Source organism: Macaca nemestrina, chromosome 7, assembly GCF_043159975.1.
Source record: "Macaca nemestrina isolate mMacNem1 chromosome 7, mMacNem.hap1, whole genome shotgun sequence".
Classification (NCBI taxonomy): Eukaryota; Metazoa; Chordata; class Mammalia; order Primates; family Cercopithecidae; genus Macaca; species Macaca nemestrina.
The window spans coordinates 55544634-55572553 of NC_092131.1; the positions used below are offsets into that span (position 1 = coordinate 55544634).

At 36.5% G+C, this 27920-nt stretch overlaps 1 protein-coding gene across 4 annotated transcripts in view; it reads left to right on the forward strand.

Moving 5' to 3' along the window:
• Positions 1–27920, forward strand: part of LOC105481818 (thioredoxin domain containing 16) — a 129106-nt gene that overhangs the window by 5724 nt on the left and 95462 nt on the right. For all 4 annotated transcript variants that reach the window (XR_011625880.1, XR_011625879.1, XM_011741568.3 and 1 more), the window contains exons 2-8: positions 2390–2499; positions 3053–3357; positions 4278–4360; positions 9069–9142; positions 9936–10010; positions 22778–22899; positions 26905–26995. Coding sequence is in view for 2 of the 4 variants with exons in the window: in XM_011741568.3 (XP_011739870.2) it covers positions 3180–3357; positions 4278–4360; positions 9069–9142; positions 9936–10010; positions 22778–22899; positions 26905–26995 (623 nt within the window). In the remaining 2 variants the exon portion in view is untranslated. The remainder of the gene's footprint in view (positions 1–2389; positions 2500–3052; positions 3358–4277; positions 4361–9068; positions 9143–9935; positions 10011–22777; positions 22900–26904; positions 26996–27920) is intronic.

Below are 27920 nucleotides of genomic sequence, written 5' to 3' on the forward strand. Positions count from 1 at the left end.
AGTTTATATACAGGTTAAGAGAAAATAGTTTATGCTGCTATAATAGCCCCTGCCATCTCAGTGACAAAACAACAAGGTTTATTTCTTCCTCTGTCACATGCTTATTACACATTAGCTAGGAGTTCTCTGTTATGCTTATGCTCATAGAATAGGCACCATTCGGGCATTTCTCTTGACTGCAACAGAAGACAGTAAAGCCTGGCCTTATTAACACTAGCTGCCGAAACTGTTGCCCAAAAGAGACAGATGTCACTTTTGTTCACATTTTCTTGGCCACAGTAAGTCATCTGGTGGTCTTAACTAACTTCCCCAGAGGTGGGGGATGGAGGGAGCTTCAGTGTAATCAGTAACTGCAAGGGGAACTAGAACTATACTAATGGACTGTCACACCAAGATAATACAGCCACATTTCTCCAAAGGTACTCATCACTTGGTTTTGATACCTAGATTTTTGTGGTATTAATTTTTGTTGTTGTTGTTGTTGTTTTGTTTTTTTAGACAGGATCTTCCTCTTTCACCCAGGCTGGGGTGCAGTGGCGTGATCATGGCTCACTGCAGCCTCAATCACGATCCTCCCATCTTAGCTTCCCGAGTAGCTGGGACTACAGGTGTGTGCCACCATGCATGACAAATTTTTTTTTTCTTACTTTTAATGGAGACAGGGTCTCTTATGTTGTCTAGGCTACTCTTGAATTCCTGAGCTCAAGTGATCTTCCTGCCTCGGCCTCCCAAAGCGCTGGGATTATAAGCGTGAGCCACTGTGGCTGGCCAAGTATTGTTTTTAATTACCTTTTCTAATTACTGGAGGTTGAAAAAAAAAAAAAAGTCACTGAGTACCTTTTGTATCTTTGTTTTCACTGTGCTCTTGCTGATACTCTCTTTCTCCATCCACATCCTCTTGCCTTTAGTTAAGATCTTTATATGAGGACCGCATGTCTCTGAGCAACTGCGTTTTATTTTGCATGCATGTGAAATGTCCACTCTTCCATGGCCCTACAAGGTAGATATCCTTCCCCAACTCCCTTGCCTCCATTTCTTCTTCCTTAGAACCAATTACTTTTAACTGCTCACTGTTTGTTTTGGCATTGACCTTCCTATTTTCAATAAACTTGGTTTTGGTTTTGTGAAAGTTGAAAATTTAGTTCTCTTTTCATTTCTTTTCCCACCCTAGCTGCATGTTTCCTTATTTTCTATCTTCCCTTTCTCTCAACAGTTGTTATGGTTTTGCTTAAATCATTATTCAGTATTTATTTCATTATGAAGACATAAATTCTACTTCTAGCTGACCCATGTGGTATTCTTTGCTTTAAGTAATTTTTAAAATAATCAAATCTTACCATAGATGGAGCAAACTATAGAGATTACTACTGAGTTCCTAACTCTAAACATATGTTAGAACAATCACCAATGTCTCTAACTGATTAAAAGCACAGTACTTTCACATATATAATCTGGTTTGTCCAACAAGATAGAAGATACGGGAAAATATTTAAGCATTGGCTGTCTGGTTAGACCTTTTGTGCTACAAAATACATTCTAGGGGAGAAGAGTAATGTGTTAACACTAGTGTCCAATTTAGTGTTAAAATAGTTAAATTATAACCTAGAGGCCAGGTAAGATGATATTCTATACTCAAATCTTTCACCTGTGCTTTTCGTGTTGTACAGTTTAATTAGGTTATAGTTATTTCATATACAGTAATGAACGTTATATAGTTATTCCCTTAGCCTCAGAAATGCATTCATTTTCTCCAGAATATGAAGAAAATAGTGGATGACCTATTTTAAAACATCCTTATTAATATAAAGTATCTTTAAAATAGGCTGGTTTAAAATGGTTATAATGTATAATCAATTTTAATGGCAATGGTATTCCTTAATTATGTCATTAAAGTTACATTTTTATATACCTCTTATAGTTCTTGCTTGTCATTTTCCTTTGAGTTTTTGAACTCTTGACTCATTAAAAATTGATGGCAAATTTTTTCACTGATATATACTATCTCTGATGAACAGAATTATTAGGAAATAACCAATGAGTAATTGCTTCATTTTTTTTTTTTTGAGGAACACTGGCTTATTAGGGAGAGATATTATATGCTTATTGATAATATTGAATGAGCAGAGGAAATACTCAATTGAATATGATTTTTCATACATTTCAAATTCTTTATCATTTTTTTCTTTGCTGAAAAATTCTACCTTTAGGAGTATATAGAAATAATCTTTTGCTGTTTTTTCCTATTGCCTATTTTGAGATAGTGAGCTTACATTTGAAAGAGATGGGTCCTGTTTGAAATTTTAAAAATTCTAACACAAAATTTTCACCTATAGCTGTGGCTGTTTTTATATTATACTATTCTTTCTAAACTTTCTTCTTTTAAATGTAGATAACATAGATCATCAGTAGAAAACTTCCTGAAGTTGTTCAAGAAAAATTTGAAAGTAACAAAATAGAAAACAAAGAGAATTAACAGCAGATACAGAGGACAGCATGGAAGTAAGTACACCAAGAAAGAAGATAAGAGGAGGATGTCTAGAACAAATTTTATTTCAGAACACAGAGTTGAATTAAAGTATGAGTTGAAAAAGATATTTAAATTTTTAAGCAGTATAAAGAAATCTAAGTGTTAGGCATTACAAATTATGTATATTTGGAAGGAATGTTCTTCCATTGTTTTAATAGGTTTCTTCTACGGGATTTAAAGTAAAAGTAAACATATTAGGCATATTTTGGATGTCTGACTCCCATCTAAATGGTATTAAATAATTACTTGATTATTTCTCATAATCAACTATAGATAAAAACAAAATGCCCAATTAAAAATGGATTGATTAATGTTTGAGAATTAATTTTAGAACCCTTGAAAATGACAATTAGCTTAACTACTCTACTAAATTAAGCATTTTCTAGATAGCTTTGATATCTTTTGTAAGTATCAAAAATCAATAGTATTATCAAGTCAGTGTTGTTACATATTGTCCCCCCTCAAATTTTTACGATAAAGTACTAGCAAAATCAAATGATGTGACTGACAACTTTCTTTTTGCAGATTTTACTCCATTCATTCATTTAACAAATTGGTTCAACAAACCCTCGTTGAATACCTTCTCTGTGCCAGGTGTTGTCTTAGGAAACAGAACACAGCAGTGAAAAAGCAGTCAAAATCTTCCACTCATATGCAGCTGCAGCTCATGATGTCTTCTGGCTTCGGTGTCTTTAGAGTTGGGATCTCTTTTGTCATAATGTGCAGTTTTTACATGCCAACAGTAGACTCTTTACTAGAACTGAGTCCTCAGAAGTATTTTAGTACATTGCAACCAGGAAAAGCCTCTTTAGCTTATTTTTGTCAAGCTGGTAAGTATTTTTAAAATTCTAATATGATTCTTGTGATGTTTTTATTGCTATTTAATCAATAAGCACAGTGGGAGATTACTGTTAAGATTAATAATATGTGCTATAGAGCTGTTACTATAATCCTGACTGGGTTTGAATCCGGCTCCTGCCACTTGGCCTGTGGTGTGACCTTGGTTAAGTCACTTAGCTTCTCTGTGTTTTTCTTTCATCATCTGTTCACAAGAAACAGTACTTTGTAAGTTTGTTGTGAGGATTAAATGATTTTACTTATATGCTTAGTTCATAGTAAATACAAGGTAAGAATTAGCTACTAACATAACATCTGAAAGAATACTTTCTCATGTTTTTAGCATGTATTTTAAGTTTTTTAAAACTTTAAATGTAATACTTTAATACCCTGCTTTAGCTGTATTGTTAATTATACTGAATTAACTAATATAACTATTGAACATAACTAATAATTTTTTGATAGTCCAATTCAAGTCTTCATGTCTTAAAAATACTATTCTTGGAATTAATAAGTGAAGTGAGTACACATTTCTGTTGGCTCCCTTATAATTGTGATTCGAAAATGGTATTTTAAAATCATTTGGAAAGTTTTTGTATGTGTACATGTGTGTTGTGTTTATGGTATTAAATTTGGAGGAAAAATGCCAAATGTTAGGTTTAAATGAAACATCATATTCTTGTTTTAGTAAGTGTTTAAGGTCCATTTACAAAGTTAAAATACATCATGATAAAAACATTAGAAGTAAGAATAATGAGACAATAGTAAAACAAGGGTGTGAAAATATGTAATGAGATATGTTTAATTAATTGTTGGTGTATGCTAGTTGGACAAATTATTCTGTGTTTGCAGATTTTAAAATTCATTTTTAAGGGGCAATTCATAAACATTCATGAAACATTTATTATTTTAGATTCCCCAAGAACATCTGTGTTTCTTGAAGAACTGAATGAGGCTGTTAGACCTTTGCAGGACTATGGAATTTCAGTTGCCAAGGTAGAAAGATATTTATGTTACTAAAATATTAGTGATAAACATCTTGCAACTTTATGGCTTAAGATTGAATATCTTAAAATACTTCTGCTTCATATCTTTTTCCAAAGTGGAAATATATTTTTTCCGTAAGAATAAACAGAAGCACAGAATGATAGTTTCAGATTATTGTATAATATACTACATATAGAGGGGACAAAAAGCTGTTTAAAAATTTTTAGCTTAGAATTTAACTTTATGATGGCCGGGCGCGGTGGCTCAAGCCTGTAATCCCAGCACTTTGGGAGGCCGAGACGGGCGGATCACGAGGTCAGGAGATCGAGACCATCCTGGCTAACACGGTGAAACCCCGTCTCTACTAAAAAATACAAAAAACTAGCCGGGCGAGGTGGCGGGCGCCTGTAGTCCCAGCTACTTGGGAGGCTGAGGCAGGAGAATGGCGTAAACCCGGGAGGCGGAGCTTGCAGTGAGCTGAGATCCGGCCACTGCACTCCAGCCCGGGCGACAGAGCGAGACTCCATCTCAAAAAAAAAAAAAAAAAAAAAAAAAAAAAAAAAGAATTTAACTTTATGTTGTAAACCATTCTATTGGGCCTGTGGTATCATTTCTCAAACCTGTAGTTAGGTTTTTGTTCTGTTTTGTTTTGCCTAATGAATATTTCATAATAGGTAGCCAAAATTCAACTGTTTTTACATTTTTATTACACAAACTGCAGTAACATTTAAAATGGAGGTAATTGAATAGGTTTTTTTCTATTCTTATAACTCTTTATAATGGTTTATGTTTCACTTTTTCGCATTTATATAACAACTCAACATTACATATTTGTTTTCTCAAAAAATGTTCAAACTTGCTATAGAGTATTATAGAAAATTTCCACATGCATCATGGATTACATAGATATGTAAGCCTTTTATTTAATTTAAACTTAGAATTTATACATGAGACACCTGAATGAGAGGTAACCCAGTGATACTAAATTCTTTCAGGTTAATGTCTACCTGACTTTCTGAGTACATTTTTTCTTAGTTCATTAGCTTTCCTCTTCTAAGAGATGGCTATTGTCACTCTTGGTCTCTGCAGCTAGAGTTCCCAGGGCAGACAGCACAGAAACGTTAACCAACTTTGGCTGTATACCTTAAAAAATACCTATTTTTTAAATGTGGGAATTCTGTATATGTAGAGATCTCAATTAACTTTGAACAACTGATTTCACTGTAGAGTGATAATGGCAATCATCTCCAAGGATCTCTGAATAAAATTTTAAATTGAAACTTAGAAATGAAGCAGTAGGTTGGTAGGAAACTCAAAAGGGATAATCATACTGTTTAGTAACTGGTAGACTGTCACTAAATAACTATACATATAGTAACTGGAATAGAATGCTAGTTATTAAATAGAATAACTATGATCATTGTAATAGGAGAGATACAAATAAAGTGCCATAGAAGTTTTTTTTTTCTTTTTTTTGAGATGGAGTCTCGCTCTGTCACCCAGGCTGGAGTACACTGGCACGATCTTGGCTCACTACAACCTCCTCCTCCTGGGTTCAAGCAATTCACCTGTCTCAGCTTCCCGAGTAGTTGGGATTACAGGCACATGCCACCATGCCTGGCTAATTTTTGTAGTTTTAGTAGAAATGGGGTTTCACCATATTGGTCAGGCTGGTCTCGAACGAACTCCTGACTTCAGGTGATCTTCCTGCCTCAGCCTCCCAAAGTGCTGGGATTACAGGCGTGAGCCACCATGCCTAGTCTATTGAAGTTTAAAGGGAAGAAAGCCCATATTTGATTTTTGAGGTGGAAAGTCACAGATGGTATTGGGAAAGATTTCACAAAAAGCAGTATTTAAGATTGTTTTCAGAAGTTAAGATTGCAAGAGGTAGGATGAAGAATATGCTAAAATATAAATGGACTACATATTCTAGTCAAGACAATGAATGTCAAGGTGGATACAATAACCCAAGAAAGCTGTATGCTATTTAGAGCTGTGTGTCTTGCCTTAAATGTGTCCTTCCTTTTCTACCTGGTTACCACCTACTTGTTCCATAAGATTGAATTCAGAAATAGTGCCTTTCTCTGGGTTATCTCATGCACTTGAATATGTGAGCAATTATAGCATACAAATCAGAATAAAATGTAAAGTACAAAATTTGACCTGAAACAAGCTGTAATGTTTAATTCTCCTTCTTGTTTCCCTAACCAACCCTAACCAATGCTATTTAGAAATGCATCCAAAATAAAGGCTTCAGAAATCTTCAAAGTAAATGAAGGGAAAAAAAAAGATATATTATACAAGTGATAACCAGAAGAAATTTAGTGTATCAAAGTAGATTTTAAACAAAAAGCTCTCTCATCCTTGACTTTTCTGTCTCTGATAAGTAATCCATCTACTACTTGGTTCCACTATGAGAACTTTTCAAATCTGACCACTTCCTGTACCTTCATTTTTACTTCTTCCTGCCATCTCTTCTCATTGGGGAAACCACAACAGCCTCCTAATAATTGGGCTTTCTTCCTTCACTTTGTCCCGTGACAGACTTTTCTCCATATGTAGCCAGATGTGTCAGGATACATCACTACCATGCTGCGAAAGTCCTTTCATTGCAATTATGATCAAATATAAACTTTTGAGTGTGGTGGACACTGGCTTTGTCGCCGATCTCATTTTCTGACCCACCACTTTGTTCAGTTCGTTCTTATTACATAGTGGTCATCTTTCTGTTAGTTGAACCTGCTGGAGGTACTGTTACCACAGGGCCTTTGCAGATATTTTCCCCTCTGCTTAGAACTCATCTCTTTTACTTACTTGTGTATTTGTATGCATTACTCCATTTCTTCAGTTCTTTGTGCAAATGTCACCTTTTCAGAGAAGCCTTCCTTGATTTCCTCTCTAAAATGCCCTATCACATACTATCCCCTTGTAATTTTTTTTATTTATAGCACTTAACACTACATATTAGTTTTTAAGTTATCTCTGTTTTATATTGTTCTAAAGCTAAATATTTTTATTTGGAACTTACCTGTACCCTAAATGACTAGAACAGTGACTGACATGGTAGACATTCAAATATATTTTGAATTGATGAATGAATGGACACATCTATTGTCATAATACCAACCATCCTTATGCTGTAACTTAAAAAAAATTTTAAATTACATATATTAAAATTTACTTTTTGGTTATGGCTATACTCTGACTTTAATTCTGATTCTCTATTTCTAATTTTTTAGTGTCGGTTCCTGTTTTGTACCTTTTTAAACAAATGTTACTTCTCCAGTTGTTATTCTTCTTCCTTAAATCCTATTAAAATTAAATTGAACAACAGGAAAACCCCCTCTTAAAAGAAACAAAAACCTTACCAAATGCGAAACAAAATAACTATTCTTCTAGTCTTAGTTTTGGTTAGTTAACCTTGGTGGCTACCCATTTGCCCCATCTAGAAACCCCTTCGCTCTTTTCTTCCTCTTTCCTCTCCTCCTCTATCCCAATCTGCATGTACACGCTCAGTCTTCTCCCTAGTTTTATGTATTGTATTTGTAAAATCCTTTTCAATGTCTTCTGTCCTTTTTGGCTTTACTTCTGGTCCAAGTCATCCTTGACCTATACTAATGTGATACTATTTTAAACTGTCCTTATATTTGTGTTCTTTTGCCTTCTGTTTATCTTCACGTTGTTGCCAAGATTGTTGTTATATATTTTTTTCACTTAGAGTTCAGATTATAAGCTATCCAGGGCTGGTATGGCTGCTCTGACATCATCATTGACTTAGTTCATTCTTTCTGTTGCGCCATCCTTAGCAAGTAGCTTCTTTAAAGATGCCTTATGGTCCATGATTGCTGTTGGTACTCCAGCTATCTTATCTATTTTTGGTCAAGAAGGAGGGAAAAGAGCAAAAGTATCAGCCCGCTTTTAAGAGCCTTTTAGGAGTTCCAACCCAGTGACTCCTCCTAATACCATTTAGCCATTGCAGGCTGTTGGGGAGGCTGGGAAAGCCTGTTAATGAAACACTTGCTTTTAGCAAAGTTCTGTTAGTAAACAAAAGGGAAGGATGGATTTTGGGTGGGAACCCAGCAGTATGTGCTACCTCTGTGTTCCACCTGCTGAGATGCTTTCATCATTCCAAGTTAGCACTCACTTTTGTGCTTCCTGCCTTTTTTTTTTTTTTTTTTTTTTTTTTGAGACGGAGTCTCGCTCTGTCGCCCAGCCCAGGCTGGAGTGCAGTGGCGCGATCTCGGCTCACTGCAAGCTCCGCCTCCCGGGTTCACGCCATTCTCCTGCCTCAGCCTCCCGAGTAGCTGGGACTACAGGCGCCCACAACCGCGCCCGGCTAATTTTTTGTATTTTTAGTAGAGACGGGGTTTCACCGTGGTCTCGATCTCCTGACCTTGTGATCCGCCCGCCTCGGCCTCCCAAAGTGCTTCCTGGCTTTTGCTCATACTTTTTGTCTTGCCTTAAATGTGTCCTTCCTTTTCTACCTGGTTGCCACCTACTTGTTCCATGAGACTGAATTCAGAAATAGTGCCTTTCTCTGGGTTATCTCATGCACTTGAATATGTGAACAATTATAGTATACAAATGAGAAAAAAAAAGTAAAGTACAAAATTTGACCTGAAACAAGCTGTAGTGTTTAATTCTCCTTCTTGTTTTTCCAACCAAGAAACTTGACCTTTTGATATATATGCTAAAACTTAAGTATATTCTTTTAAAGGTTAATTGTGTCAAAGAAGAAATATCAAGATACTGTGGAAAAGAAAAGGATCTGATGAAAGCATATTTATTCAAGTAAGCTATTTTCCTGAGTGTGCTGGACAAATATAAAGCTATACTTCTAGAATATTTAAATATGTAAAATATCACTGAGCTAGAATAAAGTTATATGTAGGGGGGATCATGTAAAGCTTAACCAAAAGTCCAAGTGATAGATTTGTTACCTAACCTCTCTGTACTTTAACTTCCTTATTTATAAAACAGAGAGTAATACCTACCTCACAAGATAGTTTTGTGAGGCTCTTGTGTAAACTCCTACAACAAATGCCTGGTAAGCAAGTGCTTACCAAATTTAGTGTTCTGGATAGATATGTCAGGTCCACATTTGGGTGTGTGAAATAAATGTACTTTATTTTTGAGAGATCTGCCAATCTCTCTGCATTTAGGTTTGATCTACCTGAGGTTTCTCAAATCCTTGGGATTTGGCTGACGAAGGGAGGAGAGGTCCTGTTTTCTCAGGGACCCCCTGAGGACACTTTTTTCCTTCTTGCTTTCATCCCAGCCTAATTTGGGGAATTTATGTGTGTGTGTGTGTTGATTGTGAGTTGGGGAGATTGGTAGGAATCCTTGTTTGGACTCATATTTTTTTCTAGCCTTTTTGCCAGGTCCAGAGCCTAGGCTTTTCAAAGTTAATGTATTTTTTGAGAACGTTGTATTATGTGCCAGGACTCTGGTAGGTATGTGGATAAGACACAGGCTGTAACATCAAAGACCTTATAAGCTAATGTATTTGATAGACAAGTAAATTGAATTCTAAGGAAATATTGTTGTGTTTTTAAATATTACTGTGTTTTAAAACTTTTTATAGGGGCAACATACTGCTTAGAGAATTCCCTACTGACACCTTGTTTGATGTGAATGCTATTGTCGCCCATGTTCTCTTGTAAGTACAGGGGCTACCTATTCATTTGTTTACTTGTTACTTATTTATTGATTTCATTTTAAATAACCACAATTCATTAAAATATTTCAGGGTTTTAACATTATATTTGTAGGCAACAATTTAACACAAATTACTAATCTATCTTCCCACATCAAGGATCTAAAATTTTTTTTAATGGCAAGGTATACAGAAACATGGAGATACTTTTGTAAGAGTAGGAGATGACTCAACAAAACCATATCAAGTGAGGTCCAACTGGTGGAGTGAGGATTTTGCCAGATATCTTAGTCTGTTCAGGCTGCTATAACAGAATACCATAGACTGGGTGGCTTATAAACAACAGAAACTTGTTTTTCACAGTTCTGGAATCTGGGAGGTCCAAGATCAAAGTACTGGCAGATTTGGTGTTGGGTCAGGGCCCCTAGTTTGTAGCTGGTCATCTTTTCCCTGTGTCCTCACATGATGAAAGGATAAAGGAGCTCTCTCGGGGTCTCTTTTATTAGGGCACTAATCTCATTCATTAGGCTCTGCCCTTGAATGAGGTCATTAGGCTCTGCCCTTATGACCTCCTAATATCATCATATTGGCATTTAGAATTTCAACATATGAATTTTGGGGAGACACAAACATTTAGACCATAGTACCAGGTAGGAACCTCATCTTTGTTTTTTATTTTTTTTAATTTTTTAAAATTTTGAGATGGAGTCTTACTCTGTCACCCAGGCTGGAGTGCAGTGGCATGATCTTGGCTTACTGCAACCTCCACCTCCCAGGCTCAAGCGATCCTCCCACCTCAGCCTCCCGAGTAGCTGGGACCATAGGCATGTGCCACTCATCTTCGTTATTCTCATGGGGATTTTTTAAGTACCTGGCTTTCTTCTTATCCCAGCTGGATTTCTTTCTGGATTCTCTAGCTCTGTGCCTGCCCAGTTAGTATGGAAAGAGTTTGTCCCAGCACATACCTCAGTGTTTACTGAGAGAGAAAGTTTAAGTTTTCTGGCCTGGAATCTCCATGCCTGGTATTTAGGTCTATCTGGGGACCATTCTTGGAATCTTTCCCTGAATTAAGTCTGATATTCTCTTCCGTAACAGAGCTAGAAAATATAACTTGTTAAGGACACAGGTTTACATGGACTTTTCCAATTTAATGTTATAAGCCTGTTGTCCACTAAGACCTTTGCTGACATTGACGGTCTTTTTCTCCTTGGGTCTCCTCTTCCTCTCTTACCTACAAAAATTGGTAGTTTAACTCCTGGAAATTCAAAACTTACAGGTGAAAAGTTGTGCTTATCACTTTACAAATGTTCCAGTCCCAATAATATGTTAACAAAAGGCCTTTAGAAATTCCTGACAACCATGGGCCCTGATATTTGTAGACTAAGGAACCAATTGTAATGAGTGAAGATGGTCTTTCGAGGAAGGAATTCCTTGGAATCCCTGTCCTGGGACAGAGGGGTAGCCATCTTGATGGTGGGGGTTCTATGAAGCTTAGCAAGAAGTCCAAGTAATAGATATAACATTTGTTCTCAGGAAGCTTACTAGTTAGCAGCTGTTTTTCCAGTGGATACCTGATGACCCAGAAATGAGGGTGAAGAAACAGAAAAAAAAGTCTTTTCATAAAGTATGAATCCACATTTGACACCAAATCCTGGAGTGGCATATCCACATTGAACAACTTGATGACAAGGTGGTTTTGAAACAGCTGGCGCTAGATATGGAGAGGCTGTCAGCACTGAGGACTGTGTTATCTAAACTGGTTACCCCATGAGGCTCAGCTCATTCAATCCTCCTTTAGTAGTGTCCTGTTCTAAGTGCTGTACTAATGCTGATTTATAGAACTTGAAATCCACAAATAGATTATTCCCCATGTTCCTGCTGTGTGCCAGACACTTGTTAGACATTGGCTATAAAAAACAGAATAGGATATGGCTTCTGTTCTCTAGGAATTTAGTGTTGCACAGACAGATACAGAAACAGGATCTATTATTAATATGTGATAAGTAAGGAACATAGTAGAAGTATGTATGCATAAGGGCTAATGGATCCACAGAGAAGGGAATAGTTACTCATGTCTAGAATGAGGGTGGATATTTATTAGGTGGGCTTCCTGAAGGAAGTGGCAGTTGGGATGAGTGTTAAAGGGTAAGTACTTGGTGAAAAAGGGGAAGATGGGAAAAGCAAGAGGAACTTTGTGACAAAGGCATAGAGCAGCCATGTTCAATCTTTTTTTTGGCTTCCCTGGGCTGCATTGGAAGAAGAGTTGTCTTGGTCCGCACATAAAATACACTAATGATAGCCGACAAGCTTAAAAATATTTGCAAAAACATCTCATAATGTTTAAAGAAAGTTTACAAATTTGTGTTGGCCCATATTCAAAGCTGTACTGGGCTGCATGTGGCCCATGAGCCACCACAGGTTGGACAAGCTTGTCATAGAGGTTAGAAGTAGTTGGGAGAAGGTGGTGGTTTTACCAGAGTATAAAATGTGAAGCAGGAGATAAGAGTAGAAGAGTAGACATGGGGTCAGAGGAAGGGAATTTTTGTTTTCCCTTTGTATAAGCTTAGGCTTTTGGGTAGCCACTGAAAAGTGAGGAGTCCAGCTCTAGGCCAACATCCTTATGTGATCTTTCAGGCCTGATCGTATGCAATATTCCAAGGCTATACCTGTCAAACCTTTATCTATTATATGAGAGGTATAATATATATACACATATATATACCTAGGTATTATATATATGTATATACACACAAATACATATATAGGTATTTTATATATAATATATAATAGATATATATAAATATATGTAATAGGTATTACATATAAATACATATAATAGGTATTATATAAATATGTAGAATAGGTATTATATATAAATATGTAGAATAGGTGTTATATATAATTATATAGAATAGGTATTTATATAATTATAGTAATCATTAATATCTATTCTATATAATCATAATACATATTATATATTATAATATAGCTATTATACATAATTTATGTAATATGTATTATGTAATAATTTATATAATAGGTATTATAATAATAGATATTATATATAAATACACACATATATATACCTTGGTATAATATATATACCAGTATATGAAAGATTGATTTCTGCATACTAATTTTGTGTCTTTCAATCTTATGGATTTTTATTATAAATTGAAAAATGAACTAGTTACAACTATTATACTTATTAATAATAAGCAAAATAGTATTTCTCTTATATTAAGGATATTATTACTGTAACTTATTACTAAGCAATTTTTTTGTTTATATTCTTGCCTTTTTTCTAAGATACTCTTATCTACTATTAGATATGTACATAAGAGCTGTATATATATATCATATATAATTCTACATTTACATTTTATTAGTCAGTAAACAGGCAAGTCAAAATTTCCTGGGATTGCCTCCATTTACAAAAATTCATTGACATACATATGAAAATATATTAATTTTAACTATTCCATTATTTTTGATCTAAATCCACTACTTAGCCTAATAATAAGAAGAAATATTTACAGATGTTTGGATTTTTCTCAAAATACTTGTTTATGAACTAAAAGCTTGCATTACAGAATATGTGTTACTTTATTTGCCTTGCTTTTTAAAAATGTGTAACCCATGCTATTACTTTTATCCCAAAGCATTTGAATTGTTCCTTATTTAGAATGTTTTACTCTGGACCAGTGACCTACAGTTATACTTGAACTTTGCTACTTCGTCAACAGAAAAGATCAACGTTTTAGATAATTTGTTATTTTCAGAATATGGAATTGAAGAAAAAATTAAGTTAGTGAAATCTGAGATAGAATAACAAGTATAAACTTAGGATTATGTTTATACTAATTGTTAATATTTGAAACATATATTTTTGGACCATTATTGTCAATTATGTACCTTTTTTGGTAGGATATTTACAATATTGCTGAAACATCATTGATTTAAAATATAGTGACTTGCCAGTCTATTAAAATTTTCTCGCATTGATTTTGCAGGATATAGTAAGTGAAATACATCAAATGGTTAGGGCATAGCATAATACTTTTTACATAGGAGAGGGGGTGTTAAGTCCAAAACTCTGAAGAGTCTGAGTTGTTACCCTACTTGTGTGTCTGTGTTTTATATATATATCTGTGTTATACACACATAGAAGACCTCTGAATTTGAGAACTGACCTTACAGCAATAACAGCAGCCAGAGTAGCATGGTAGTGCAATCTTCATAGCTAGTTCTCTGCAGAATGACAAGGCAAGAGTCAGATGCTTATTCCTATACATAGCAAGGTTTGAAGGAGAACTTCAACATTATTAATATCCGAGTTTATATAGGAGCTGACACACTTACTCTTCCCCTCTGAAAAGAAAGTGCTTATCTTTTACTGTGGAATGTAAGAGCAGAAGAGGAAGGCCTCTATCCCTAAATATAAGCATTTGACTCTGGGGAAGAGAAGATAGTGTGTAGAAAAAACAAAAATTATTTTTCCTTTGTTCCCTCAAAGCATAGAATACTTCTGCGACCAGATGTTTGAGGAGTCTTCTCCACACACCACCTCTGTAGCTGACATCAGTGGGGTGTCCTGTCATTCAATTCTGAGGGTACCTACCTGAAGATAGTATCAGATCCTGCATGTTGAAGGCCAAGTCCCCAAGACTGCCCCCTACCTGAGATGCCAGTCACATAGGACAGAAGCTCCCATGCTTCTGTCTGAACAGCTATAAATTTGGGTTCTCATGGCTCCAACAAGCCCCTCATCGGGCTTGGCTGTTTCTCTAGAGTGGCTCACAGAACTCAGGGGAACAATTATTTGCGTTTATTGGTTTATTACAAAGGGTATTGCAAAGGATACAGATGAAAAGATGCATGGGGCAGGGCACATGGGAAGGGGCGTGGAGCTTCCATGCCCTCCCCTGGTGTGCCACCCTCCAGGAACTTCTGTGCATTTTGCTGTCTGGAAACTCTTCAAACTCTGTCCCTTTGGGGTTTTATGGAGACTTTGTTATGTAGATATGATTGATTAAACCATTGGCCATTGGTGACCAAGTAACCTTTAGCACCTCTCTCCTCCTCAGAGATTGAGGGTTGGAGCTGAAAGTCCTAACCCTCTAATCATGCCTTGGTCTTTTAGTGACCAGGCCTCATCCCAAAGCTATCCGCCAGTCATCAGTCAGCACATTAGCTTACACAAGACATCAGTTTGGTGGAGATTGTAAGGATATTAAGAGTTGTATGCCAGGAAACGGGGTTGAGGACCAAATATATATTTTGCAATATGACAGATATGTTTTATTTCTCTTTGAATGGAAGCAGATGGCTCCTGGAGAAAAGGAAACATGCCTGGAATGAGAATTCTCCATTTTTCTATCTTGCTAGATTTGATCTTCAGGAGACTTGATCTGTGTGGGAGCACTGGGAGAGCAACACAGGATTTCTTTCTACAGGGGCACATATAAATGCATATAGTATACATGTATGTGGCATAAATATTACAAGGTTTCACAAAAACTGAACACATTGGTTGATAGGAATGATATGGGGAAGCTGGGGGTGGGGGATGAAGGACTTTTAGGTAGACTCTTTAGTCTTTAACTTTTTTGGTACCTTTTGTGTTTCGAATCCTATAAAAGTATTACCACTTTGTGAAATAAATGAAATTTAAATTAAAAATGAGATTTGGATTTATAGTCTAAAAATTCTTAACTCTGCTTTCTAAATATACAAAGTGAAAAGTGGTAGAATTGAGTGGTTCATTCACTATGTGAGGAAAATTTTACTTCCAGCTTCTAGATGGGGTTAAGAATGGTAATGCAGTTGGCCCTCTATATTCACAGGTTCTGCATCTGTGGATTCAACTCCAAGTGCATCAAAAATATTTGGAAAAAGCAATCAAATATAACAATACAACAGTAAAAAAAATAAAATTTAAAATATGGTATAACATATATACTATATTATATACACTATATATACTATTTATACTATATATACACTATATAGATACTATATATACCATATATACTACATATACACTATACTATATATACTATAACATATATACTATATAAAATATAGTATAACATAGCATTTACATTGTATTAGGTATGATAAGTAATTTAGAGATTTTTTTTTTTTTTTTTTTTGGGACGGAGTCTCGCTCTGTCGCCCAGGCTGGAGTGCAGTGGCCGGATCTCGTCTCACTGCAAGTTCTGCCTCCCAGAATTATGCCATTCTCCTACCTCAACCTCACGAGTAGCTGGGACTACAGGCGCCCACCACCACGCCCTGCTAGTTTTTTTTGTATTTTTTTAGTAGAGACAGGGTTTCACCTTGTTAGCCGGGATGGTCTCGATCTCCTGACCTTGTGATCCACCCGTCTCGGCCTTCCAAAGTGCTGGGATTATAGGCTTGAGCCGCCGCGCCCGGCCAATTTAGAGATGATTTAAAGTATACAGGGAGATGTGTGTAGGTTATAGCAAATTCTCTGCCGTTTTATATGGGACTTGAGCATCCATGGGTTTTGGTATCCGAGAATCAATCCTGGATATCAATCCCCTGAGGATACTGAGAGAGGATTGTATTTAGAAAAGGAAAGTAACAACTGATTTTTATATTAATTAATTAATTATTATTATTATTTTGAGATGGAGTCTCACTCTGTCACTCAGGCTGGAGTGCAATGGTGCAGTATCAGCTCACTGCAACCTCCGCCTCCTCGGTTCAAGCAATTCTCCTGCCTCAGCCTCCTGAGTAGCTGGGATTACAGGCTTGCGCCACCACGCCTGGCTAATTTTTTTTTTTTTTTTTGTATTTTTAGTAGAGACAGGGTTTTACCATGTTGGTCAGGCTGGTCTCGAACTCCTGATCTTGTGATCCGCCCGCCTCGGCCTCCTGAAGTGTTGGGATTACAGGTGTGAGCCACTGCGCCCGGCCCAACTAATTTTTATTGATTGAGAATATGAGCAATTTATATTTATTTTCCTTGTTCTTATGTGTTATACTTGCAGCCTCATGAGATTATTGTGATGATCAAAATAACACGTGAAAATAATGTGTTATGGATTTTTCCCAGTGATCTAAAATGTTATTTGTTTTATATATATATAAATGCAGGAAGTTTTATTTATCAGTTAAGAAGAAAAAACAAATGTGAGTTCGTGGTGTGGCAGTTGCTGGGGATGTTTGCCGTGAGGCAGCAGTTGCAATGAAAGGCCATTCTTCTTCTTTTTCTTTTTTTTAGTTTCACTCTTGTTGCCCAGGCTGGAGTGCAATGGCGTGATTTCGGCCTTGTGCAATCCCCACCTCCTGGGTTTATGCGATTCTCCTGCCTCAGCCTCACGAGTAGCTGGGATTACAGGCACTTGCCACCATGGCCAGCTAATTTTTTGTATTTTTAGTAGAGACAGGGTTTCACCATGTTGGCCAAGCTGGTCTCAAACTCTGGACCTCAGGTGATCCACCGCCTCAGCCTCCCAAAGTGCTGGGATTACAGGAAGTGAGCTACCATGCCCAGCCCATTCTTTTTTACCTGTACTCATTGTTGACTCCTAAGAATCCTCAGGCCAGGTGAGGTGGCTCACACTGTAATCCCAGCACTTTGGGAGGCTAAGGGAAGAGGATCACTTGAGGCCAGGAGTTCAAGACCAGCCTGGGCAATATAATGAGACCCCAGTCTCTACAAAAAAATTTTAGGAATTAGCCAGGCATGGTGATGTGTGCCTGTCATCCTAGTTCCTTGGATGAAGCTGAGACAGGAGAATGGCTTGAGCCCAGAAGCTTGAGGCTGCAGTAAGCTATGATTTTGCCACTCAGCCTGTGTGACGGAGCAAGACCCTCAAAATAAATAAATAAATAAAATGATGCAAAAGAAAAAAAATCACCAAATGATGCAAAAGGAAAAGATAATCCAGTAAGAAACAGTGAAACCTCATTGACTCTTTATTAAGATATGGTACTTCTTGTGACAATACTGTATTTTATTAGAAAACAGAAGTTCCTTTCCTTTTATGTTACCCATACTACTCATAACATGAACTTCAAATATTAGAAGAATGATTTTTAACTGTCATAGTTTCTACTAATATTTTATTCTTTAACACATTACTGCAGACCGTAAGGATTGAGTGTTTAGGCACTGTTACTGTATAACCTCAGGGGAAAGTTACTTTTACAACTGTCCTCCTCTAAAACTCCTGAACTGTGCCCATGCTGGTCTCTTCTGAATAGGTATTGAGCTATTGCTCATTCTTTTATCTGTATCAGATTTATTCCTATAAGATACTGTCAGGTGGGTTCCTGTTCGATAATGACGTACTTTTTACTGGGAAATTATGAGAAAAAATTGCTTTTCTTGGATTTGAATTCCTTACAGCTCTGTTAATTGGTATTAATGGTTATATCTCCAAACTGCAAAGTTTTATACAAAGTGCTTCTACCAGTGCATACGTGGTACATGACACATATTAGGTGCTTAAATTTTGGATTTGTGGATGATGAATTTGGAAGTTTTACTTTTTCGTTGTTAAGAATGGGAAGACCAGAAATACTCTTAAATTTTAAGGTCATAAAATTGTTTCTAGTAGTAAGAATTTTATAAGAAACAAGCTAATAGGAGAATATATAATTTATGACAAAAGACTGAGACTGATATTTGCGAACTTTATTATTGTACTCTCAAGAGGTGGCTTCTACCTGTTTGATTTGTTTTTAATCTGTGTTAATTTAGATATACTTATTAAAAGAGTTTGGGATATTTCTTTTTATGTGTGAATCTGCCCCGTCATAATACACAGTAATTAATTTAAATAAAAGTCATTTCTTCCTCTCTTTTTTTTTCCTGGGGGTTTTGGTATGGTAAAACATTTACATTTTCCTTTTTGTTGGGTTCTGAGAATTTGAATGATGACAGAAATGTAATACAGAAACTGTCTGTATCTCGAAAAAGATTGAGTTGCCTGCTGCTCTAAAAGTAGGGTCAGGTAGACCCTTCGTTGTTTTTCTTTCTGACACCCACTCAATTCTTGGCCAAATATCTTATCTACCTAATAGTTATTGCAAGAAAATCTCAGGAAAAGCATGCCAAAGAAAATGAAGGCCTTTCTGGGACAGGAAGAACCTAGTTAGAGCAGCCCCAGGCTGTTTTACCCCATCAACAGAGCAAGAAAATCCCAAGAGAGACTTCCTTTAACCCATTTTGTCAGTATTTCTCCTCTTTGGAACTGGAGTAAGGAAGCACAGACTGTGGAATGGATCCTCATATTCTGAAAATTAATATATTAAAGAATATATTAAAGTGAGGAAGCCATTGGGAGAAATAATAGAGATCATTACATTATGAATGTCATTAGTTTTGGTTATTATTATGTCATGGATAATGACTACTTAATGAGCTTTGGGACATTAGGCAGGGTAACCTCTTTAAGCCCCATGACCTTATCTTTAAAATGGGGTTAATGATAGTTCTACTTTCAGATGGTTGCCATGAAAATTAAACAAGACAGAGTGCATTGCTGAGGATTTTTAGTTATAAGCCCTAGAATCTGGGTCTGACTGGCTTAAGCAGAAAAGGATTTGGAGGGGATATAGGAAATCTCAGCCTTGCTAGAAGAGCTGGATAACTGGACTCAAAGGTTAGACAGCTCTGGATACAGTGAAAGTTATGATATAGAATGAGTCTGAGGAAGACAGCTGCATTATTGCTGAGCATTAGATACTATGGCTTGCATTACCTGCATTGGGGCTGTGACTAACACTTGTCATTGCTACCTTTGAAGCCAACTGTTATTGCCACTGCCTCTTGAAATAATTCTTTACTGTTCCTTGTTCTTGGTATCACTTGCTCCTGCTTCAGAATCTCAGGCAAGTGATTGTTTGTCAGATAGTCATGCCTTGTAACAAGGAATCTGGGAAAGCAAGGTTGACAGTGTGATCTTTCACTTGGGCTCTGCCTACCTTGAAGACTTTGAAAACTGGACAAAGCAAAAGGGAGTGGGCAGCCCCCAAATTGACAAATTGCCACTATTCATAAAGTGCTTAGTACTATGCCTAGCATGTGGTAAGTACCTAATAAATATTTGCCAGTCTTTATTGCAAACAATGGTTGGGGAGGGTTGTACACTCAGATTTAATTTTTGAAGCAAATAGATTGGAGATAATAAAACAATAAAAGTCATGACTAGGTGAATGTAATTTCCAAGCCTAGAATTTACATGGTAGTCCAATTAAGTTAACTAGATTGTACCACCCAACTGTTTTGAAGTAACTGAAGGGTGATTCTGGACTTGTTAGTCAAAATGTATAGGCAGTCAATAGTTCAGCTTGCCACTGAGACTCCATTGCCATTCTTTAGTTGCCACCTTTCCACCTGGTTTCCCATTTTTATGAGTGGTCAGTAATACAATTTAGAAAATTCTGGCCTTGGTGTCAGAAGCTCTACCAGCAACTAGAAGTATGATTTGGAGCAGGTTACTTAGTCTCTCAGATTGCTGCCTGTGTGTGAGTATGTGTGTAATACTGTTCCAGAAGTATTGTTGAAGGGTTAAATGAAAACCTGAAAATATCTAGCACATAGTGAATACTGCCCAGCAAATATTTCTTATAAAAGCAAAACGAGAGCCCTGGGAATGATAGAAGATCAAGTTTTACATTTCTTTTAAAAAGTGGAACAAATCTGTAATGAATGGGGAAATATTTCAGCCAGCGTAAGTTAGGGCAGCGCTTTCAGGGTGCCTGCTAAGTGGAAATATTTTTATAGTAATACTAAGGCATTATTTGGCTTTTTCACTTTCATTCCCTCATGAATGGGGTTTGGGGGTTCTAGAGGCTACATGATGTGTGATGTCACAACAGATTGGATACAGGAGCAGAAATGAACATCCAGCTGTCTTCTATTTAGTCCGATATTAAAGATATTTGCAAAAAATGTAAAACAAGGCCAGGCGCGGTGGCTCACGCCTGTTATCCCAGCACTTTGGGAGGCCGAGGCGGGCAGATCATGAGGTCAGGAGTTCGAGACCAGCCTGGCCAATATGGTGAAACTGCATCTGTACTAAAAATCCAAAAAAAAAATAGGTATAGAGGTGCGCACCTCTAGTCCCAGCTACTCAGGAGGCTGAGGCAGAAGAATCGCTTGAACCCAGGATGCGGAGGTTGCAGTGAGCTGAGATCGTGCCACTGCACTCCAGCCTGGGCAATAGAGCAAGACTCCGTCTCAAAAAAAAAAAAAAAAAAAAAAAGGTAAAACAATACCATTCTTCACTAAGTTTTCCTTTGGTTTTGTAAATTTTAGTTATTTTTTAAATAAAAAGTATTTATGTTAACATGTAATGGCATTTATTTTTAAGAATTAATAAATATTTTTAAATTCCTGTTTTAATTCCTATTTTGGCAACTATTGATAAACATAACTTACATAAACAAAAGCTCCTTGAGGACCTCAGTAATTTTAAAGGATATAAAAGTTTCCTGAGACCAAAAGTTTGAGAACTGCTGTATTAGGAAAAACTTTATAGGAGGAACTGTGTTTGACTAATTTATTTGAAGTATTTGAGTGAACTTTTGTTCGTTTAAGTATTGGACCTGCAACATGAAAATTTTGAAAAGTTTTCAAAAGTTTTTGAAGTTTAGCCTATCAAAAATACACAACTTATGCACATGGGGATTAAGTGGAATGAGTTGTTAGGGATAGATAATTTATACAGAAGTAGACAACTTTAAAAAAGGGATAATTTGGGATGAATAAATATGATCAGTCAATCTGACTTATGCACCGAAGGGATGATTTGGAAGAATTACAGTCAGGTGGAAAGATCACTGGACTAGTACTGAGAACACCTGTTCTGTATTCTGTCCCTGGCTTCTTGATGCAATAAATGCGTTTTTGAGTAAGCTCTTCAGTGTTTTGAACTTCCATTTTTTCAAATAAAGAATGAGTAAGTAATTCCTGCCCTACTTTTTCTTTCATTCATTCAATAAATATTTATTGAATATCTACAATGTACTAGGCTGTATTATAAGTTTTTACAGATATAGTGATAAAATACACAAAATCCTTGCCTCAGGGGCGTGAGGGTTTAATGAGAAAGGTGGGGATAAACAAGTAAATAAATATATAAATAATTATAAATTGTAATAAGTACTATAAAGGAATCAACTAGTGAAATGAGAGGAAAATGCTACAGGCTTTACTTACACAAGACCAACAGGGAAGACTTCTCTGAGGCAGTGATGTTTAATCTGAGATCATACTTATAAAATGGAACAAAAGGAATAGCTTCCAGCAAAGAAAACTGTGTGCAGAGGCTCTGAGGTTTGCCTAGAATGTTGTAAACATGAGGAATGGTAGAACAAAATGAGGTTGGAGAGAGAGACAAGGTCTAGGTCTTGTTAGACCTTATAGGCCATGCAAAGAAGCCTGCTGTTTAGGTTTGTGAAGGGCTTAAATGTGTTCAAGGCTGAGAGATCTATGTGGGATTATTTGGCCAGACTAGGGTGTTAGTGAATACAGTTTTAATCTGTTGAGACCATTGTAATAGAGAATGAACACCGTCTCACAACTGTCCCTGGTTGATGTTCTCAGAGACAGATTAATGATCTGGAGAGTGATTCTAATTTAGTATCATTAAAATGCTTACATTATCACTACTGATAATTTGTTCAATGGAGATATATTTCTCTTTTGGTTAGGTTCTTTAACTGAAGTGTGGTGTCACTAAATACATACCAGATTTTTCTACTAATTATGTCTGTATTTATTTCAGTGCTCTTCTTTTTAATGAAGTGAAATATATTACCAACCTGGAAGACCTTCAGAACATAGAAAATGCTCTGAAAGGAAAAGCAAATATTATATTCTCATATGTAAGAGCCACTGGAATACCAGGTATTCTTTGACTTTTGCTTTAATCTTTGCTGTGCCTCTGTACTTATGTATGCTGAAGTACTTAAGATAGTGTATTTTCTTACTACAGTCTTAATATTTAAAATAAATCTAAAGCATCTTTACTATTACACTATTTTTCTTTAAATGGGCAGCATAATACAGTGGTTGAACAAGAACTCTCTAGGTTAGACTTCTTGCCATACTGATTACTTGTAGTGAGTCCCTGGACAAGTTACTTAATTTCAGTTTCCTAGTGATGGGGAAAATAAATCATGCCTACCTCTTAGTGTAATTGTGAGAATCAAATGAGCTTTAATGAATAATTAAAATTATTTAATTAATTAAATGAATAATTAAATGGTTCCTGGAGTGTAGTAGGTGCTCTCAAAGTGTTAGCTATTTCTTTCTGATTTCCTTATAGCCCTCCTGTACCTGGTGTAGTAGTGCCCAGTATTCAGTAAATAATGTTGACTAGCTTAGATTGGAAGGAGCAAAGACAGAGTAAGGGAGAAAAATAGGAAATTATTGCAATAAGTCAAGCAAGAGATGATGCTGGGTGGCTTGGACCAGGGTGAGGGCAATGGAGGTGGCAGTAAGTTTGAATTTTAGCAGTGTTTGGAAAGTAAAACTAACTTGAGTTTGCTGATCTATTGGATATAGATTGAGAAATAGTGGAGACAAGGGTGGTTCTGGGGTTTGGGTCTGAGCTACTTGAAAGGTGAATTTGCTAGCAACTGAGGTTCAGAAGACTGTGAATAGATAGTTTGGAGAGGAAGCTCTTGGAATTCACTTTTTGACATCATACTTGTGAAATACCCAATAGACATTCAAGTAGAGATATCAATATGGTAGTTGGATATTACTAGACTGCATTTTATGTTGGGAGTACCGACTAGGGATGTAAATTTGAGAAATAAAGCTGTGAGACCAGAAGAGATCACTGAGTGAGTCTAGAAGGAAAAGAGAGGACTGAACCTATTAGATACTTCAATATTTATGTATCAGTAAGGTAAGGAGGAACCGATAAGGGAGACAGAATGAATATGGTAGAAGTGCCCAGTAAGCAAGGTAAAGACAGAATTTTAAGGTGGAGAGCAGGAACAATTGTGTCAAATGATGCTGAAAGGTTGATTTAAGATCAGAAGTGCCAAGTGGCCATTATGCCTAGCAGTGTAGAAGTTACTGGTGACCTTGACAGGCACAGTTTCTGTAGAGTGGTAGGGGTATAATGCCTAGTAGGAGGGATATAAGACAGAATAGGTAGAGAGCAATTGAAGACTGAATATGGAGACTTGTTAGAAAAGTTTTGCTATTGGGAAGGAGAAATACAGGGCACTGACTGGAAGAATATATGGGGTTAGGAGAAGAATTTTTTAAAAAGCATATTTGTATGTTAACGAGAAAGATCTGGTAGGAAAGGGGAAATGCCTCACACAGGAAAAAGAGGAGAGAGTTGCTGGAGCAAAATTTTCAAGTAAGCAAGAGAGAATGGAATCTAGTGAACAAGGGCAGGGGTTGTTCTTGGGTGGGAGCACAGAAGGTTCATCTCTGGTAACCAGAGGGATGAGAAAATATGGACATCCATTCAGCCAAGTGGGTAGATAGATATGATGCTAAGAGTTTATAAAAGTGTTTTGGTTTGTTTTTTAATTAGTTCTTTGTTCTCAGTGAAATAGACACAAAATCGTCAGCTAGTTTGAGGGAAGAGTTGAGAGAGCTATTTCGGAGGCCTGGAAATAAAGAATGGTTGTTAGGCAGCAATAATAGTTAATATCAGCAATTTAAAGTGACACCATTAGCATGGTGATGCTAGCTTGTTTTGGCTTCCCTCCTCCTCTCCCCAGCTATGTTTCCTTTTGCAGCCATAAGTATTGAACAGGCCAAACAATGAGTTAACTTGGATTATATTTTTTAGCCTAAAAAACACGGCAGGGAAATTATTATAAAGATTGACCAGGGAATTTAAGCTTAATTAGGGGGAAAGAGAAGACCAGAGAGGGAGGACCTATGGATTGTAGGTCTTGATGGGTTAGAGTTGTGTGCTATACAGAGTGAGCTGGAGATGTGTGTTTGTGTGGGGGAGGAGGCTAGATATGGAAATTAAAGAGGGGATTGCAGTAATTGGTAATTGCAAGGTGTAGAGTTAGTGGTTAAGATATGATTGAAGAAAGATGACTGTGATAAAGAAGGCCAAGGCCTGAGAGAGTGGGATTTTGAAAGGATCATCTACGTGGATAATAATAAAATTCCCAAGGATTAAGACAGGGGTAGTACTAGAGAGAGTGACATTGTGATAGAAGCTAAATTCTTCATGGAATGATGGGGAGTGATCCTGGCTGAGGTGTTTTGGGTGACTCCAAGGTCGGGTGGTGAGTGGAATAATCTGATGATACGCAATTCAAGTGCTAGGAGAATGTGTGAGGGATGGGAAGATAATTGTCTGGAAATGACAATGAGGAGAAAAAGGAAAATAAAACATGAAAAGGAGGAATCATCAAAGAAATAATTCAAGAAAATTTCCGGAACTGAAGGCTCGAGCTTCCAGATGGAATGGACCTATTGAGTCCCAGCATAGTGGATTACCACAGAGCCACACTAAAACATCCTATTTTGAAATTTTAGAATATTAGATTAAAAGACTATTCTAAAATCTTCCAGAGGGGAAAGAAGAGTTTGCAGTTCAAGGATTGAGAATCAGAATGGCATTGAACTTCTTAAATTGCTGCACTAGAAATGGAAGGAAATGGAGCAGTGTTTTCAGAATTCTCAGGGGAAATGACTAGACCCTAGAATTCTGTACCCAGCCGACTATAGCTAATTGTGAAAATAAAATTAAGACACTTTCAGATGTGCAGGACTGCAAAAGTTATCTATTCCATATGTCCTCTTGTAGGAAGGTGTTAGATAATGGGCACAAGGGAGCAATAAAGAAGACGATATTGGAAAACAGGCAAAAGGACCCAACACAAGAGAGGGAGTAAGAGAATCCTAAGGATGGCAGTTGTGCAGCAGGCCAGGTAGCAAGAGTCCATCTTGGAGCAAATCAGAAGGCTCCGTAGAAATGTTTACAAGAAGATGGATTTGGTAGTATACTTGATATATTTGAAGTATTGAGAGAGTTAGAAAATTGTGGAAGAGTTTAGGAAGAAATTAGGAAAAAACTTAAACAAAATTTTTAAAAAGATAGTTATAACTATAGTGAAGAAGTTGCTCAAAAAGGGAAAGTGGCCATTCTGTACCATATGGCTCGTCTGTAAATAGTATTTACTGTGTCAACAAAGTAAATACTAGATATTGATCTAATAAAAGTTAGAACTATATTGGGAGAGTTGGGATGGGACGTATTTACATTTGTGGAGCTAAGTTTCAGGAAAGAGAGATGATTTGTCATCTTCCACAGTAGGAAGTCAACAGATAATACTAAAACTCTTATTATATACATTAAGTTATATATGATACACATACACATATATGTATGAAATAAAGAGTTGAGATAAAAGAAATAAGAGAAGAAGAAATAAGAGTCGAAAGGGCTTGTCCCTTGGCAATTGGAAATGCAGTAGAGGGTGGGGAAGTGGTCATTTTTCTTAATATGCCTTGTAAAATTATTGTTTTCTTTCAGTGTAAGTTTGATTAAAAAAACTAACCCAGAAATAATATACACAGACACATACACAAATAAAACCGAACATGAAAATTGTATGGTGCGTTCATATTCTCTTCCCTACTACTAGAAAGAAACCACCACAAGTTTGTTGTATATTATATTCTCAAGTAAAACTCATTTTCTACTCCCTCTGAATTCTTCTCTTACCTTGAATAGAATAGACTTTTTATAACTTCTTTTAACTGCCTGCATTTTCCCAACTAGTATCCCTGTGAAGGATTTTTCTTTAAATATAGTAGAACATAAAGGAGGGTAGGATAATATTCAGAATAGAAGTTTACATAGAGTCACACAAACTAATTTTTCGTGTCTTCCAACTCCCTTTATCTCTTCTTCAGAGCACAGAGCAGTCATGGAAGCTGCTTTTGTGTATGGGACTACATACCAATTTGTCTTAACCACAGAAATTGCCCTTTTGGAAAGTCTTGGGTATGTATAAAAAGCATATGTCAAAATTTAAAGGTTTTTTTTTTCTTGTTCACTTATTTCACATTACTTAGCATTTCCATTATACTCCCACAGCATGGGCTTAGATAAAGGAATCATAGCAGATGTGAAAATATAAATGAAACCTGAAATCCTCTTTATTACTATCATCTGCTGTATTACAGTCTTAAAATATACAGAAATGATGTTAGACTAAGGTAACGAAGGCAGTGTGGATAAGCTACGAGATGTGAGTGGCCAAGTGGGATATCTTAGGAATGGATCTCCTGTGGTGATCAGATGGGGGGGTAAAATAACAGCTTTCAAAATGAAGCTTCAGAAATTCTTTGTGAGACTTTTGTAAGTTACTTTGTCATAATAATCTTAAATGTATTTAGGTACAGTTTTTGAACAGAACGTTTGAATGTTTATTTTTCTTGTCTAGTTTACAATTTTAGGTAGAAGCCTATTTTCCACACTTTTTGGCTGGGCAACCTAGGGTTAAAGTTTTCTTTCTTTTTTGTTTGACTTCAAAATGCTCTTCAGGAAAATTAATCCAAAACAGGGCAAAATGGTGATTGTATGACCTTTTAATGCCATCCAAGAGTTTTTAATGAGCCCTCCTGCTGACCTCTCAGGAAACAGCAGCTATATGATATGCCACACACAAATGTTTAAAGCCCAGATATTTTATAGCTCTACATTTAGAGGCTAGTGCATAGCAAACTGATAAGGTGAAATGACTTTTGAGGGAAGGGGAGTAGGGAGAGAAGAAAGTTTCTACAAAGAGAAGTTATATTTTTATTGCTCTGTATGACATTGACCAGCATTCCTTTTTCCATTAGTCTCTCCTTATTGACCTGTCTCATTCTGCTGGTTCTCTCATTAATGAGTTAAATAAAATGGATGCATGCTCACTGTTTGTCTG